Below are 19,562 nucleotides of genomic sequence, written 5' to 3' on the forward strand. Positions count from 1 at the left end.
GTATACTACTCTATTTAAAAAAAAAAGTTCTAGCAAGCTTCCAGTATATTTTATTAAACTACTCTAGCATGAAAATCATATATATATCTGAATACCAAAGGACAGGATTTGAACTATAGTTGTTTCCATTAACTTTTCCCCAGTAATATTTCATAGAGACCAACTTCATTGTGCTGTTAAATATTCTTTACTCACTGGAAGATACTTTATACCATTTCATCAAAAAAGTAAGAAGTATCTTAAAATTAGATTATTTCTCAGAAATTCTGGGAAAGCATCGAGGTTCCCAGTTCATTTTTCCCCCCAGAAGAATCACTTTAAATGTTACATGTGAAGGTAAATGCCATCTGCAAAAAAACCAAGATTTTCTCTCTAAATGTTTTAAAAGGAGATCTAACAATAAAAACAATGGAATTGATGGTATTCCATATATGTACTTTGAAAACAAATTTCTTTGTATTTTTTAACTGCACAAGCAATAATTGATATGAGGTGGCATACTACAGTGAACAGAGTGCCAGACTTTGAAGTCAAGGAGACCCAGGTACTCCACTCACTGGGTGACATGCACTTAACCTTTCAGTCATTGCTTCTCATCTGTAAAATACAGAAAATAGCACCCACCTCACAGAACTGTTTTAGGGATCAAATGAGATATGTGCAAGTGTAAAGTGCATCGTAAACCTTAAAACAATATATAAATGCCAGCTATTATTAGTGAATAAGGAATCTTACACATGCTCTAAATTGAATAGTTGTCTGGATTGATGAGCATGGAAAGCAACACACAAATAAATCTCTGATCTCAGATTTGGGTATTCCCTCCAATGATGCAGACTATAATCCATCCATGACTACCCATCTTTCCTGTGACTCACCTATCTATCCTGCGTCTGAGACACAATTTGCTAGAGGCTCTAACTTCTAAAATCAGATACAAGAGAAGTGCACAGATTTTCAACCTGTGAAGTGGCTCATCTCCTATTTTCTATCCTAAGTATTGACACATTTTACTTGTTACTTCTGGAAATTTTTCCTTCATTACTTTTTAGCCTGCTCATATCCACTATGTATCCTCCCATTGCCCTGTGTATGACATGCAATTCCTTGGAGATTATAGGGTTGTTTTGTAGAATTAAAAGTGGCACAAGTGTTGAAAAGACAGGCCTTCATTTCTGGAGAAAGTGTGAGGTCAAGGGTAGTTATATACTTTAGGCAATTTACCCTTTTTTATGGAGTTAGTTGGAAATAACAAGGGTGTAGATGGATACTGCACTTCCAGGAGCAATGTTCTCTTCCTCCTTTTTAATTCTGGGCCCAACTCCACGTCAACTGTCTGATTTCATACACACACACCCCCTACAGACAATCTCTAAACTGTCTCCAACTGCATGTTGTAATTTGAGCAATTAGACATGCTTGAATTTTTATAGATCTCTCCCCCAAGAGGCCAGGCAATTTTCCAGGCCTGATGCAAAGACTAGTCATCTGCAAATAGCAATAGCTACAGGACATCATCTACCACAGAACTCTCTTCAACTTGCACTCTATGCTATATCTCTATCACAATGGCAAATTTTTTTTAATACCTCAGGCCTGATGTTTATGACCGTAAAGTCAATAAACTAAGTTATTTCTTACATATGGGAATCTTAAATGATACAGATGTAGTGATTCCTTTGGTTGAAAATCTTTAAGATAATGTTTTGTTCTACCAAATTATTTCCCCACAATTAAGATCTTGCATTTTCCACTTATTTAAATTATAGATAGGTGGCAGATTGCTAGTGATATTACCTGGTCCCTAATAGTAACTAAAATATGCCATCAATGCATGGGGAAATGTTTCAAAAACACTTTATAACTAAATGATTATATATGTCAATACTTGGTGTTACAGTTTTCAGTATTAATGTTTTTCCATATTTTAATCTTCTAATCTTCAGATCCCTTAATAGTCTCAAACTGCCAGCATGGCAGTGTATGTACTTGTTTCAATACAGATGCTTTTCCCCATCTTCATTCTCTTTATTGCCATCTCCAAGTATATTTGTGACTATGTGGTAGCTTACTGTCCTAGAAGGTGAAAAGCTATTAAAAAAAAAAAAAGCACAGGTCCTTTTCCATTGTTGTTTGCTGGCCTCCATCTTTAAATGCCCTCAGGACAACTTTGCTTGGTTGGCTCTCTTGCCTGACTTCAAATAAATGAAAAAGTATTTTTAAAGCATCTACAGATTTAAAGGTGGGGGGAAACCTCCTGTCCTCAAAAAGCTTAAATTCTAAGACACATTCAAATAGCAAGACACAAGAGGTATACTTTGGTTTGGAAAGTTATGGTTTTAGTGGATGGAAATATAGGGGAGTAGATGAACACAACACTTCCAGAAACAATGGCAGTATTGATTTGATCAGGGCTACAAAAAGCAAAGGGACCCAGGTATGTGTTCAGCAGCAAGAAAGATGGTCCAGTTGGGTAATGATAAAGTTTATCCAACATAGCAGGCCTAAGGAATTCTGGAGATGAAAGACTTGAATTCTCTTTTAACTTTTCTTGCCTACTATTGCTTTTTTTTTCTGGTTTAGACAGAAATATTGACCATAGTATCTTTAAGATTTTATGAAGAAGTTTATATTGTAAACCAGGGTTGCTTCGGCCACCATTTCTTCTCTGAATAATCCATATAAAATCACAATTGGTGTTGATTTCACTTCTGTTGTCCATTATCCATTTTCAATCACACGTAGTATCTTTTTATTCTTCCTAATTTTTTTTACTAAGGGAGGCAACAAGAGGGCAATCTAAGGATGAATAAGTGGAAGAACATGAGTTCAGGAATTCCTGGGGACTGGATCAGTAAGCTACAGCTGCAGCAAAAGTTTGTGCTTTTGGGGCAATATTTAAAATATACTGTCCTCTTAATGCGACACTTTAAACCGTATGGCATATATGTGAGCTTGAGAACTTGCAATTAAGAAAAAAAGTAATGCTACTTGTAACATAAAGAACCAAGAAAAAAACCAAAAAAAAAAAAAGAGCCTATCACTGAGTCACAGAGCAAGGCAGTCTGCAGTAATAAAAAGCATACTTTGCCAAACCTTAGGTGAGTTCTGGGCCATCTCTCTGGGTGATTTCATCAACTCTCAGGGCTTCAATTATTAATGCTACATATGACTCCTAAATCTGTACATCCAGTCCTTATCTCTTATGACCTCTCATCACACTCCACTGCTTCTTTGTCAACTCTTAACCTAGATATCCCATATGGACTTCAAACTCTAGCCATATCAAAATAGAACTCATTATCTATCTTAAACTGACTTCTAACTTTCATGGTTTCTTCTAAATGAGACCACTATTCTTCCTGTCACTGACCTTGGCAACCTAGAAATTCTTGATTTTTCACTCAACCCCCTAACCAATCAGTTGTCATATGTCAATTTTACTTCAACATCTCTTTACATTTGACTCCTCTCTACTGCTAACACAACCATCCTTCTCTTAGATTACTGAAACAGGCTAAACCAGGGGTGGGGAACCTATGGCCTCGAGGCCATGTGCATCCCTCAAGTACCGCCCTTTGACTGAATCCAAACTTCACAGAACAAATCCTTTTATTATGGGGCCTACACAGCCTCCTAGCACTCAGACCTTCTCCTCTCTAATCAATCCTCCATACAGTTATAAAATTGCTACATGTTGGCATATTAAGACCTATGACTCTTGACTTCTTTAAGATTCATAGAATCTTAGCTTTGAATGTTGAAGAGGCCCTAGAGGCCATCAATCCATACCCTTCAATTTACAGATAAGGAAACCAATTCACCATACAAAACTGGTGAATTAACCAGGTCACAGAACTAGTAAGTGTGTAAGGCAGGATCTGACTCACTTCCCTGATTTCATGTTCAATGTCCCACCCACCACACCAAGCTGCCCGTTCCATCTCCAAAACAAGGAGACTGGAAAAGAAACCTAAAAAAATTTCTAGTTTATGAATCCAAGACTAAGCCAAAATAATTATCTTTATAAAGGCCATCCTTTTTTTTTAGTTACATGGCTATGTAAGGATATTATTTTTAAGCTCAATGTGCTTACCACAGTTGAACCTACAAAGGAATCTTGAGATTTTAAGAAATACAAACTTACCTATGCCAAAGGAGCAGGTAGCATGGCTACTGATCTCAAAGTCCTAAACAAAACAATCATTTATAATAAAAACTGTCTGGTACCTGAGTATGTATCATTTAGAATTCCTGTGTTAAGATAAAAAACATTCTGGACTCTAAGCTTTCAAATATATAGTACAGCTGTGATTTAGGTCACAGTAAAATCACAATAGCTATAAAACCTACTTGGGAAAGGAGCTTTCAATCTTAAATGTTGACAAGGAAATAATCCCTTACGAGGCTCATGAAATACATGGTATAGTTGGACAACCCAAGATTCATACAACCACTTATCTTTCTTGTGTGTTGTTGCTACATAGTTGTGAGGGAAGCACTCTGTAACTCATATTAATGACCAGTATATTCCAGGGCTTTTTATGTATGGAGAATGTCACAAAATAGTAGACATATATCAAATATTTTTACCAGATCAATGAGAATCGATGAAGTTAATGTTTCTGAATCCTACTTTGCATTGGAATACACATTCCTTGCTGCTCTTACAAAAATAAACAAAAGCCCATATATGTAATTAAACTGAAGGTTTTTAAGGTAGCCCTGAAATTTGATATGTCTCTGCAAAGCAATCACTATTTTTTATTCCACTACATACTAGATTTTTATTAAAAACAAATTATATCCATCTTATGTCCTGTTTCTACATTAAAATCACCATGTCTAAAAGAAATATGCTTCCTTCCAATATACAATTGGGTAATTTTTTTCATTGAATATTTATTTGACTGAGAGGGATTTCAACATAATAGTGCATTAAGATAGGCATAATTCTATAAAATAAAGAAGTGAAAATCTTGTAAGCCATTAAGCTTAAGCCACCAGCTATTAACAAATAAACAAACATTAAGCACATACTATGTGCCACTGTTACAGGCAATAGATACAAAAAGACAAAAATGAAACTGTATCTTCAAGAAGCAAGGAAAAAAAATTGTTGGTTCATAAAGTTAACTTTCAATCTTTTTATCATGCAAGACTGGCAAGTTGTGTTGTTTTTGTAGTGTTTAAATTAAATCTGTCTCTGAAAAAAAGCTAGAAGGTCAGTGTGGTACCTATCTTATAAAAATAATGGAAAAAAACCAAGGAAATGAAGTATCTATTTTGTTAGCTGTCACAACTTGGAAAATAAAATTAACTACCTAAAAGAGGAGACATAATGTCCAAGTGAAACAGCAGAAACACCTACGAAAAGGCTAGTGATTTGGCCTTTAAACAAAGTTACTTTTGAGTGTGCATCACAATAAGGTGTGCCCTCTCAGCTTGATATACACCACTGTAACATTCATGATTTTGTATAATTGAAGTCTGGCTTTGGAATATTCTTATTAAAAACAAAGTACAAAAGCAGAAGGAAAAGAGAGTTATAAATTAAAGCTTTAACCAAGAAATCATAGGCAACCATTACTTTTGAGATAGACACTAAAAAAGTTGTCCTAGAAATATAATTCCTAGTTTAGCCTTTGGTTTAAAACCATACAGCATTTGTACAAAACTATTTCTTATTTCAAACACTTATAAGCAAAAACAGGTAAGTTACTTATCAATTATCAAATCTGTTACTTGGATTTCTATGTTTCTATCTTTATAAGATTTACCTCCTCAAACTATATAATGAGGTAAAGAGATAGTTTTGCAATTCAATATATCAGACACTGTGATGAATAAAATAACTCTCAAAACTCAAGCATTCATCTGGGGAAATAAAATTATTTTCCAAAGATAAAGAAAAACTTTTTTTCCCTAAAATATTTGTTAATTTTGGCAGCAGTTTCTTTGAAATCCACCTAGATGGAATGTATTAAGATTTGTTCTACATTCATATCCTGAATTTTATATGAAGAAGGTTCAGCTGTCTTCTGGATATCCTAAGCTCTTGGTCAATAACGCAACGTAAAACAGTGGAAAAGATATTTTTTGTCTTCAAACCATCTGAAATACCCAAATAGATCACGTTTAAGAGGAAAACATTTGACAAAAATTAACTTGCCAGTAAGAGTTAATTTCTCTGAAAGGCCTCTGAATTTTATTTTATCCCATAGATAAATAGGATTACATCTGTGATAATATAGTGCAATAACCAAGAATGTCATCAAATGGTAGTTGTACTATCTGATAAAAACGGTATGCCCTCAAAAGGTAGTTTGTTCAACCCAGGTTCCCCTTTATTTACACCTTACAACCAAAATGGTACATATTTATAGGAGAAAGACTCTTTTAAACAGAATCTCATTTGCATTCAGAAGCATTAAAATATGACAGCTGTCTGAATACTGAGCATAGCTTAAGTGTATTACTTTCTAAAGAACGAAAAGCCAATTGACTTTTCTAGAGTCCTTTCAGAATTAAAATTGTAAAATACCATAAATATCAATACTATCAAACCTATCTAGGAAGGAGAATTTTGATGAAAATTTTATTAAGTTCTGAGGGCAGGGGATGATGGTGGAGAAGAGGATTTTTCATTTCTGTAGGGTTTTTTAGGTGATATTTTGGTAACTGGCTTGACCTGACAAAGTACAGAAAATGTTATTTCTACGTAAACTGATTCCAATAGTCTAAGACAGAAGGAACTCACTACTTTATTCTTTAACATGACACTAGTTCCTTTTTCATTTAAGCCACAATAACTCAAAAGCAAGTATGACCTATATTCATATGAAATATACAATGTAGGTTAATTTCTTCATAAACATAGATGTAGAAATTTTATTGATTCTTGGAATGTGAAATAAAAATGGAAGCTTCTTATATGTGAAATTATCAACTTGGAGCACCAACAGCCAATCTAAATAAGTAAGAATGTGAAGTAACTTAAAATGACAATATAACCATGATAAAATCCTTATGCATTCAAATGGCAAATGAAAGCAAAATTTCAGTTAGAGTATACTGGAAAAAAACTGTGGCTGCCTACACTTTGTGTATTTTGAGTAAATAATCTGGTTACTTCAGACAAAATTTCCTAAAATTCACATAAATTTTTTATTTGGCTATCTTCAAATCTCCATTTTACATATCTGCACACAGAAAACATAGTAAAAACCTTATTTCCTTTTCTTTCCTCTATACCTGACACCTGACTTCACTGAAAATTACAAAACCGCGGCAAATCTAGGAAGTTTCAAATAATTGGAAAACCAAACTAACAGGTATAATAAAAACAAGCAGCAGCAGTATTCCATAATGTAAATTACACATGTATATTACATTACATAAGTGAATTTGGAACAAGTATAGAATAATAAGTCTTTTGGACTAATAACAAAATAGCCTATTCAAAAAGCAGTTTCTTGCACTCCATGCCTACAATATAAAAACTCACCTTTTAAAAATTAGAGAAATAAAGTCTTCAGGGGAAAAAATGGAGATGAAAGATCTGAAACTGAAGTTTCACAGTATTTATAATGAAACATTAAATATGACAAAATCACAAACATTTCTCAGGTCATTTGAGATGATAAGTTGACCCTTTGCTAAGGTGCTATAAAAACTTGGGTCCTGATTCATTAAAGTTTACATTCATCCAGCAACAGCTCTTAAAGAATACTAAGAAATAGGGTGTTCTATTCAGCTTTTTGAAAAAAAAGTTGAGGAAAAATTGGGATCATCGTTAAGTCTGTTTTTTAAAAATCTTGAGTCTACATACAAAAATATGCAATCAGTAATCCATCATAGATTACCAAAAAACCCTTCAATCAGCTTAACTATATTTGATAGATTCTATTCACTGTCCCCAATTTGTACTCTCTTCGGCAAGCCTATAAACCTATAAAATGTAGTTGGACTAAATGCCCTCCAGGGTCTCTCGTTTCTAAAATTCTATGATGCCATTAAATGCCTGAGCATTGTACTATGTATTTTTATGTGAACATTTTCTGAAGTCATTCAAGGACCTCCAAAGTGACATAAGAGTATTTGATTACAGAATTAAGAGGCCCAGATTCCATCTTTGTTCTGCTTCTTCATACTAACTTAAGGGTCTGGGAGGAACGCTCTAACCTCTCTGAACCTCACTGTCCTCATCTGTAAAATAAGGGAGCTGGAAGCAGATCTCTTATCTATGATACTGTGATACATACTTTTCAAAGGTAGAGAACAATTCTGCTGTAGCTGATAGAAATCCTGAAATTGATAGTGTATATTTGCTATGTAAATTAATCTATGATTCCTCTTCTCCACAGTAAAGACTTTTTGCACGTGTTTAAATATTTTTTTAAATTGGTCATTCTTGAAAATCTGTCACTTAGCTGTAAGAGACAATTTTAAAAACTCATTTATAGAAATAGAGGGACCAGAATTAGAGGAGAAACTAAGATCTCAAAACATACCCCATGCCAAGGTTAAAGTGGCTAAATAGCTAAAAGTAGGAATAAAAATAAATTCTGTCTTGGCTTCAAATCCAATTTGGAGACTAATTCTATTGCATGCTAACTTGATATCTCTAAAAGCTGATATTTAAGTGTTTAAAATTTTTTTTACTTTAAAAATTATGTCATGGCAATAAATCTATATGAATCAAGGCTATCAAGAAAAACAGTCATGAAGAATACATCCCAAATTATCACTGGAGAACTACTGTAGCTTAAGGTATCAAATACATATTTTTTTAATTGTGGCTTCAGCATGTTGATAACGTTGGATGTTGACTGACAAATGAATTGTCGTAATCAAAAATGTGCTTGGGATCAGACAATAAAAGAACATGAATAAAGATACTAGCATGCTCTAACTACATAAAGAACCCTAGGAACTACTGGGAAACAAAAAATATAGGGTTTCTTCTACTAAAAAAAATATATCAGAGTACTTTAACCAAATAAGTAAGAGAGGTTAGGGCCAAACTCTGATGCTTACTATTCTCTTCATATCTGATTTGTGACTGCTGACTATATGCATGAGGACACAGTTACTTATTAAATGCTTATTATGTTCTGGGCACAAAGTGCCATTCTCCTTTCTTGAATTCTGTCAACTGACACTGCTTGCTAGAAAACATTTACCTACATACACATCCGTAATTACCTGCTGGTCTATTTCACAGACACCCAGGATATGAAGTACTGAACAAGATGTCCCAAGAGAATATCAACTGTTTAAAAGAATTAGATCAGAAAAATGGGCCATAAACAAATATAAGGGCACCATTGTTTTGCCACTGGGCTTACCTGAGTCAATATTCACCTGAAAGAGGGATGAGCTCAGTTTTTCTATTCTAGCCACAGACTTAAGACCCTTATCTTTGAGACCACACCCCAAATCAGTCATAAGATGAAAGGTATAATGGGAAACACCCCACTTCTCCACCTCCTAGAATTCCTAGGGAATTAAGGAAAACTAACAAACATATTAGATAGAGATGGGTCCTTCTGAATATAAAAGCAGAAAGCCAGAAAACCATCTTTGAAACTACACCTTATCTGTTGATCTGATGCAAATTTCAACACCTGCAATATCTACCTTTTGAATCTCACTTGGACATCCAAATTTTGTACATGGGCTTGCTCTCCATTTCCCCTGCTACTACTGGTACAGATTTGATAGAGAAATGCTCATTTGTAGAGGCCTGGGCTGCTAAAGGCAGGAATTAAAACGGGTAGAACTTAAGTCAAATCTTTGTTTTTAGTGGGGGAAACTACCTGTAACTCAGAAAAATAGCCCTGATTCAGTACACTGATTTGATCTACAATACAAGGTGACCTTTCAAATACTAATGGAAAATATTTAATTCTTATAAAATGTTTGTATCAGATTTATTGTTTAAGTGATAATTAAACCATACCAAACCTGTTTCGTAGTAATTTCTTAGATGAACTGAACTAAAATGTTCCTTTTACTTATCCACAACCTAACCAGCCACTCCCCCATCCTCTGAACTTAAGAGTATGCAGTCAAAATCACTTTGTTTTTAATAGAGCCTTACCAAATTTGTTAGCTATAATCCATGCCATATTTAAAATAGATTTTTAAGAATCATCAAGTCTTAGCACCTACTACGCTAGGTGCTGGGAATTTAAAGTCAAGATCAAAATATTTCTTATCTTCAAGGAACTTACCATTCTGGTGGGAAGAAACCTGTACATGATTAAGTAAATTTTTTTTTTGTCAACTGAACCTGCGATTTCAGATTCATTGGTGTAGTAAACTCCCTTTATGAAGGTAGATCATCAACTCTTCTGAAACTGACAATTTTATAGGTTTCCTGGGAGAGGCTAAGTGACTTGTCTAGGGTCTCAGAGTATATATACTAAAGGCAGGACTTTAAATCAGGTCTTCCTAGCTGATATTGCCTCTCTCTCATTCCATATTGCAAAAACAAATATGTGAGTAGATACAAATGAGTCTAGGAAAAAACACTGGATTCATATTGTGAAGGTCTTTATATCACAGACAAAATTACAGAAAATCAATGAAGCTTCATAAGTAGAGAAGTGTGATACAGTCAGATATATGCTTTAGGAATATCAATCTGGAAGCTCAGTGTAAGAAGGAATGTAGTAGCTGGATGCAGGGAGACCAACTATAGTATAGGTGAGAGGTGATGAAAGTCCTGGTGGTGGTCTTAGTTATTATGAAATTCCCTGCAAACCTACATTCTCTGATCCTGGTTCTGCTCTCTAGCACTACACATTAGGGAGGGATGAGGACACATGCTGAACAGCTGCACTGAATAGTTTATCTGGGGTCATAGGACTAGTGACTTAGGTGGGACCTGGTAACAGGTCATCCTTCTGTCCACTACAAAGACCTAACTCCAATTAAAATATCGGGATTTTATAAATCTCCTCTACCCTGTTAATGTCCCCTTCAAAATGTGGCACCTGGAATATTACAAATATGCAGATGTGCTTCCCTGTGCCTAGATACCATTAATGATGCTTGAGGTGTCATTAGCTGTTAGAGCAGGTATCACCCTGTCATCCAATTCACATTGATCTTACAGCTAAGATAACTGGATCTTCCACTTACATAGCTAATTTGTTAATTACATGCAGAATTTTGCATGTAAACATATTTCTTCTTCCTGATTTTCCATAGTTCTACCATGACAAGGTATTTTTGAATTCTTACTCTATAATCAAATTAGTTATTTACTTCCTAACTGTGGTAGTATTTACAAATGAGTAACTCAGCTAATAAATGTAGGCTTAATAAAAAGTCAGAGCCACTATATAACCTATGGCTGCTATTTTTATATAGGCTAAAACACCCGAACCAAGTCTTTCATCTCTCTCAGAGCAAGACAGCATATATAAAACTACTGAAAGGAAGGTTTAGAATGGAAAAATTAAGTAAACTGCTTGCAAACTATACCTACGATTAAAAGAACTTCTTAGACGAAAAGGCCATTCACAAGTGAAATAAGCTTACTTACCTTACTCAAGGAATACTGTATTAAAATGATACATAGTGTGCCATGGAAGGATCAGTTCAATTTATGTAAGGGTCAGTTCAATTTATGTAAGGGTGTATACTTTTGTCTGCTAGAGAACAGCCATATAACCATACTAACAAAAAATTTTTTCACAAGCTCAGTAACAGTCAAAAACAAATAAATCAGGCACAATGGCAGAATTTTTTAATAGTTATATTTCAAATACAAGTACAACACAGAAAATATTTCTATAATCTATGTCATGATGCCCAAGCAAACTTGAGTGGTAACAAGAATGTATTAACATTTGTTCTTCAGCATGTTTTGAGCCTGTTAAAATTTCTCTCTTATCCCACCTTTTCTTAAGAGGCCAGTCTTCACAGCTACATAGAAGAAAACTTGAAGGTAACCAAAAGAGTACGTCTCTTGGTGTACGATCTCCTTATCTGTGAAGCTCTCACTGCTCTATAAGGAAGCTTTCGGCCTTTATGGCTGAAATAAGTAAGATATGCAAAAAGAGAATGTGTTCATTAAAACTACTTTCTTCCCCACCTCTAAAGCAGTCTCACCTTCAGTTCTAGCCTTCTTTATTCCAGCAGACTCGACATCTTCCAAGGACCGCTTTCGATTTGTCCCACTACTAACATGATTAGGAAATGCATTCTGATGAACCCCATTTAAGGTGCCATTAGTATAGAAACGATTCAGATGACAATTCTGCAGGTTTAAGAGAAACTGGGCACATTCTTGGAAACCCTGGGTTTGTGCAATTTCTGCTGCTGTCAGGCCACTGGCATTTCTTAAGCTGCATAATACAAAGAAACTGAATTACATTCCATTAGCAGTTTAACTTGGCTGCTGCTCCTGCTGTTCTTACTGACTAACTATCTGAAGGTGATATGAGAGAGACAGAGAGAAAGACTATACAAATTTATAGCAAATTTTCGTTAAAGAATAAGTAAATCATCTTAGTTCTTTAACTAACTTTTGCTCTTATACATCTGGTTTCTAAGCAAGATTTGGAAGACAGTGTATGAAGACAAAAATCATTATTCTAAACTCCCTTTAAAAAGTTATATTCCTATTTAACACAAATAGCATAATAAAATGCTTAATCTGAAGAATCAGAACTTTATACTAACTTCAGACTAAGTTTGAATCCTGAACTCTATCATCTGCCTATACTTACTTTAAAATCCAATATTCTATCTTGACTAAAAATCTAATTATATAATCAAAACAAACATATACTAGTAATTGTCCATGGCATTCATATAACAATCACTATTCTGCCTAATGGAAAAAAAAGTTACTCAAAGTTTAGGTCTGCTCATGGCAGATTTTATTCAGATATGTGACACTATAAGTGGAAAGCTGGGGGATTACCTTGACACTTAAATTAGATATCCTAATTATTTTATTAAAAGACCTTATGTATTACTTAGAAACTAATCTTGCATAGATGATTACTTGGTTAGACAAACTGGCCAAGACTGTCTGAATATGAATTCCCTTTGGAAAGTCTGCTTACTCTCTTATAAATAGTTCTCTATGACAGAATATGTATTACTTAAAAGAATCAAGACTTTGATGCTTTCTTCAAAACACTAAAAGATAAAACTAAGTTACCTAGTAATGAAAATTAAGATTGAAGAATTAAGTGGAAACATTAAAAATGAAGGTCTCAATAAGATGACAACTTTTTTCAAGTATAAATTAATTTTAAAATATCAGGCAGTTCATAGCAAATGAAAATTTAAGGGACAAAGCTATTCCATGATGAAGTTTGCCTGGAAGATAAGAATACCTATTGCTTTGTGGAAGGGAAAAAAACCTGTAAAAAAGCAAAAAATTAGTTAGCTGAAAGGTCAATTAATTAGAAAAGTATCTAATAAGTAAAAAACTAAAATATTCTCCATATCTATTCACTACAGAGTAGTAGCATGATTAAAAAGAACAACTAAAGACTAAGTGCCACAATTTGAAATGTTTCAGATAAAGATTTAAAAGCCCTTAATCTAAAATCATTTCCTAGAGTCACTAATAAGAATGAGAAACATCTTGAAGCCGAGTAATCCAAAGCCACAGATTCAATAACAAAACAGAATTTCACATGCACAGATGACCACAAGATTTATATTATTCTTTTGTCAAACTTCTAAGAAAGTCTGGAGCTCAAACAATAAAAAAGTAATGAAATAATTTTCCTCAAATATGAGATCAGATGAGAAAAACTTAAGATCAATTTAAATATCAAAATGAAACACTTTAGAGGAATTTCACCTTTTCAGTTTTGTTCAAGTATAAATTTTAGCTAAAGAAGGTATAAGAATTCTAGAGAAACAAAAATCAACTTACAAAAACTCTCCAATTTCATGGAAAGGTTTACAAATGAGAACAAGTTAGACATGTCTATGATTCCTGAGGAGTATCACTGACAATTTCACTAACTATTCAAGTTATAAAATCTGATGAATGTTATTAATTTAACTAACACCTAAATTTGAGGTATGAAATGGATAAATAAAGAAAAGGAAGTTAGGTCAAAATACTCTAGTGGGTTGTTTGTACAAAATGAAGTGCTTGACTGCACTTCAAAATAGTAATACACTGGACCTAGCTAGGAAAGGCTGAAAGATTGGCAACATGACTAAGAATGTAAGAAAGCTAATGTATAAATGCATAATAAAAAAGATTTAAGACTCCAGTTTGGAAAAGTTGCATAAGAAGCCTGTAAATATTATGAACATCGGCTTGCTCTCCAGATCCAGGAATACAAAAACAATGTGCCACTCCCCTCTAAAACCTGAGGACATATAAATTTAGGAGAAAGAGTTAAATGTTACCATATGGCACACAAAGTTTTGAGAACATATGCCCTAAAAGTTATAAATGTTGAAAATACAAACTTAAACGATTTCAATTATCTCAAATGTTAAACAGAAGCTATTTGAAGCAATGCTTGAATTCTGAAGCTGATACAAGGAAACACCATTTTCCTAAACACCATTTTCCTACAAAACAGCCTTCAATCCTCATCAAACAGAATATTGGGCTGGATGGATCATGAGTTAGGCTGGTATGGTAACTCCCATAGTCTTTTAAGTAAATTAGTATTCTAAAGAAAATAGCACCAACATGCTTACTGCAGGAAGAAAAGAGTTACTTGGGATGAGAGAGCAGAATAGTAAAGGTTGTTGGACTATTTTCCTACAGTTCCCTTTCTCCCTCAAAGGTAAAGGACATGTCTTTACATAATTTTCACAAAGAATAGCATTAGCCCTTATTTTGGATAATCAGATTAAATCACTTAAGCCCAACTAGAAAGCTTAAAATGTATTCTGATTTCTCACAATATTAAACTTTAAGAAGATGAGAAAATGCAAAGGAATAGAATTAAACAGAGTTCTGCTGGTTCCTAAACTACTTGTAGACTTAAAAGAATATTAATCAAAAATAAATGGGCTACATGAGCCAAGAATCAGGAAAAAAAGATTAAAATATTTAAATTTCCCCAACCAAAGAACAGATAGGATAGCACTACTTCTTCAGAAGTACTAACTGGTGATGATTTAAGTTTGTATCACTAAATATAAAACCTTCTCTATTATTTTAATGAGAACTTTGCAATTCACAATTTACTTCCAATGATCAATAAAAGTGTATCAATCATAATGCTGTTAGTTTCATTGTTTTGTCATCTTTCAGGCTGGAAGGCAGTGTGGTATAGTGGAAAGAGTATTGCTCTTGGAATCATGAAAGACCCAGGTTCAAATTCCATGTCTCATGCTAGGTGACTTAACCTCTCTAGAACTCAGTTTTCTCATCTATAAGATATCCTACAAAATGGAATAATACCACCTGTGGTACCTACCTCACTGGCTTGTGAGACTCAAAGAAGATTAACATACAGAAAGTGCTCTGTAAACTTTAAAATGTCAGCTATTATTAGTTTGTATTTGACAATCTATACATACTAATACATACCTAGTTCTTCTACGCAACTTTTTAACTCTTTGCCCTTAATCTGTACTGACAATGGCATTTTATCACAAAATGTCCTGTTCTACAATTGCCTGTTCTCATTAACTTAGCACTTTATTATATCAGCATGTAATTAATTGGGAATAGAGTATCTTGTTCGCTGACTGATTCATTTGTATGTATTGTCTTCCCAACTAGCTTATATGCTCCTTTGGAAAAGGCTATGTCTTTTGTTTCCCATGGGACTGGGCACACAATTAAGTATTTACTGAATTTGCAGTTAAAAAAACATTTTATTAACTATGTGTTTTAATAAAGGTTATGTAATGACTTTTTGGGGGGTTAAATTGCTAATCTAATTTACAATCTCAATTCTTAAATCATGTCAGAGACTTATAATCTTTAATACCCCAGAAGTCTAGAGACAACACAAATAATATTTATTGGTAGTATTAAGGATTCATGTTTCTCTGGGGTTTTTTCTTTTAAAAATTTTTAAGTGGTTCAATATGCACTTTAATAATCACTCTGCATTAACAGTTTTAAAATAAACCAGGCAAAAACTGTCTTAATTGTATTTCATTTCTTAAAGATATTTCCGTAGTAGTTATACTCAAATATATCGTTTTATGTAGCATGACAAGAAAAAAAAATCTGAAATGAGTAGCCAACGTTGTAAAATATTGAACCTTCGCAATCATCACCTAATCCAACGCTCCTCACCTTATATGTGTAGCAACTGGGGCCCAAAGAAGTAAAACAAATTGCCTAAGGTCACCAAGGGACTTAGAAGCAGAGCTGAAAGCAGGACTTGGGCACATGCCTGACTCCAGTCCAGTGATCTTTCTTCTACCCTCTTTGTCTCTTAAAATGCTCTTTTTCCCCCTTAAAAAGTACACTTTTTGTGTATTCAATGTGTTTCTTATATAACGAATCTATATCCATTTTTAATAACTTCTCTATTAAAAAGATAATATTCTAAAACAGAAATACTGTCATAAAAATACATCACAACTGAGAACACCCTCACACTTTAGACAGTTTGGCAAGAAAATAAAGGGTCTTTTTGGATCTGATGTCTAATAACATAGAGCAAACAGCAACTCAAGATTGATTCATTTTAACAAAATTTAAACTCGGCTTAACAAGATACTCTTTCCCAATACTTCTGCTTTTAAGAATTACAGAACAAATATTTTTAAAAAGCACTTAGGTCTTTCTTTAAATTTTATAATTTTTTTATAACTATCCCAAGATGGCCATGATGCTATACTCTTAAAGTCTAAAGAGGTGTCTACTGAATTAAATTACTGTTTCAGAATGTATATATTATTGTACTCCAAAGGAAAATTAAAAGCAATTGGAGCCACAGTACTACACAAAAGCTTAAAAAAAAGTTTCCAAGAACCATCATTAATGATAACCAAAGTGATAATGAAATTAGACACACGCTATTCTGAAACTACGTCTCTGAAGACAAAAAAATTTAAAAAGAAACAAACACCTTAGACTTGAAATGCAATCTGCCTCAGATTTATGTGGCATTAAAATAAAAACTTAAAAACTGAATTTAATAGGCTGTCTTGAGTTTTAGATAACTGAAAGTACTACATCTAGTTAGTCCTAAGGTTGTAACTGCTCTACAGTACTTTAAGAGATAACTGTGCTTGAGATACAAATACAAATGTATACATTTTATCAGTATATCCATCCAAATTCGTGAATATATACTTTTACTAAGTCTGGTATGGCCTTATATATTATGGACTATTTAAAGAAATATTTTAATCAAGGTCAACCACTTTCTCTCTACACTTAGTTTTCTCTACATCTCTGAATTTTTTCTATAAAAGAATAAGAAAAACATGAAATTAACAACTTTATATGCATTGCTCAATTTCAGGGCCAAAAAATATGTACTGACTATATCCCCTTTACTTATGTAGGACAGATACTTATATTTCCTTTGTATTAACTTATATTATTTACAAGGAAAAGTCTGTATGGGACAAATCTAACAAGAGTTAAACAAGGCTTCTTTATATTTTCCACTTATAGTGTCACAGGAATAAAGGGTGTATGAATAGGCTTTTCTATAAAGAAAAACCAAGTTATTTTTAGCAGTTTTTAAAAAAACTCAAGTGTTTACAAGGAAATTACTGAAAGTTTTTTTTAAACCTGAGTTTCACATCACCTTCAGTCATGTTTTCTTTGTTAATGCCATGCGACAATATAAAATAATAAACCACATCTTTGAATATCAATGTAATATTTCTGTTAAAATACTGATCTCAACTTAACTATTGTTAGTTTAGTTTACAAATAAAGGTAGATATCATAAATTAGGGTAAGCAAAGCATGCAAATCTAAAGATTCTATATCTGAATTCCTAGATTAGCATTAAAACCAATCACCGCAACAAATACCTCAACAGTATGCCTTGTGTGGAGAAAGGAAGCGATACTGAACATTCAATGCCACAACTGTAAGGTTTTCGGAGAAGCACCTGTGGCAGTTTCAGCAGTTTCTATATGGAATGCTCCCCCTTTCTAGGATTACTTGAAAAAATCAAGTCAATTCGAATTACGTAGCTGTAAAACATTGACATGTGTATTTTTACAGTTTCAGAATCTTCTGTTTGATTTAAAACGGGCAAGGGTTCATAAAACAGGAAACTTATATCATAAGGGATCACATATTTGCAGGCAACATTTAGATTAAAAAATACATATACATACATAAGGTGCAGGAGCACATTATTCATTGCATTTAAGCCATTGTCATGTGACCACCTTAACCATGAGATACTGTGACAGGACACTGCCTTCTTATAACGATATTGTTTAGCATGAAGCCAATTTAAGTCTGTCAATATTCCGATAAAAATTTAACAGTATGGACTAAAAACCATTAGTCAACTCACGATTCTGGTAACTTTATAATTTGGTTTGCTGTATCTCAAATACATTAGTAACTATTCCTAGACAAAAATAAGCAAATACATGGAATCATTAAAAAAAAGATCAAAACATTATATGACTATATGTACAAACATTAGCATACTAGTCAATTTCTTCAGTAAAATAATCTGAAAAGTACATGTATATAAATATGTATTTTTAACCCTTTGGCATCCAAATAAAAATTTTGAAATAGGTAAGAAGAATTTCTTATACACATATTCTGTAGGTAACAGTTTATAAAAAGAAACTACACATTTACAAAGTTTCTACCTAAAAGACGCTTGGTGCCAAGTTTTCATTTCAAGTTTGAGATAATACTGACGTTGATCTTGCAATGCAGCTGTTTGAAGCCAAATAAGATTTGCTTATATTAAAATACTTAGAAGGATTTGTTATTCCATTAGTGCAGAGGTCCTGTCTACCAAGATTGTATACCTTAGCTCATAGATATTAAAATTTTGCTTAATTAAAAGAACAACCAGATTGATTATTCCTATTGCTATAGATAATTTCAGTGGTGACAGGTATAAAGTAGCACTTTCTATTCTGTAGTTCAGGGTTTTTAAACCCAAGAGAAAATATCTAGATCTAGATCTTACTGGCTTCATTTAGAAGCAAGACATAAAAATGTTTTATCAAGTGAAGCATGTGTATTACTCCGGATAATTATGGGGAAAAACCTCCACCTCAAGCCAAATGCCTAAACTGAACTATTAAGAATAGATTATCATCCTACTTTTCTCACAACCTGCATGTAAATATAGATTCTGTCTTCACTTCTAAGTAAATAATTCCTTAATATGCATGCCTTCACACTGATAGCTAATAAAATTTTGAAAGAGCCTGGAAATCAGAACTAGGGAAATTTAAAAAAAGTTGGAAATAATCACAATTACAATCGGGTTCTATTAGAGAAATATTATTTAAACGTCCATCACGTTTAAGAATCTGGCTAGGTACAGGGATACACAGATACAAATACACGAGTCTCCTAACTTCCAAGGAACTTGCATTCTACTGGAAAGCATGGGGCAGGAAATATAAAAACAAGAAACTTG

At 33.4% G+C, this 19,562-nt stretch overlaps 1 protein-coding gene across 2 annotated transcripts in view; it reads right to left on the bottom strand.

The window, feature by feature from the left end:
* Positions 1-19,562, bottom strand: part of ANKRD10 (ankyrin repeat domain 10) — a 47,514-nt gene that overhangs the window by 9,416 nt on the left and 18,536 nt on the right. For both annotated transcript variants that reach the window (XM_078147324.1, XM_020965159.2), the window contains exon 4: positions 12,127-12,362. In XM_078147324.1, coding sequence (XP_078003450.1) covers positions 12,127-12,362 — 236 coding nt within the window. The remainder of the gene's footprint in view (positions 1-12,126; positions 12,363-19,562) is intronic.

Source organism: Phascolarctos cinereus, unplaced genomic scaffold (assembly GCF_003287225.1).
Source record: "Phascolarctos cinereus isolate Bilbo 61053 unplaced genomic scaffold, phaCin_HiC Scaffold_7;HRSCAF=346, whole genome shotgun sequence".
NCBI lineage: Eukaryota > Metazoa > Chordata > Mammalia > Diprotodontia > Phascolarctidae > Phascolarctos > Phascolarctos cinereus.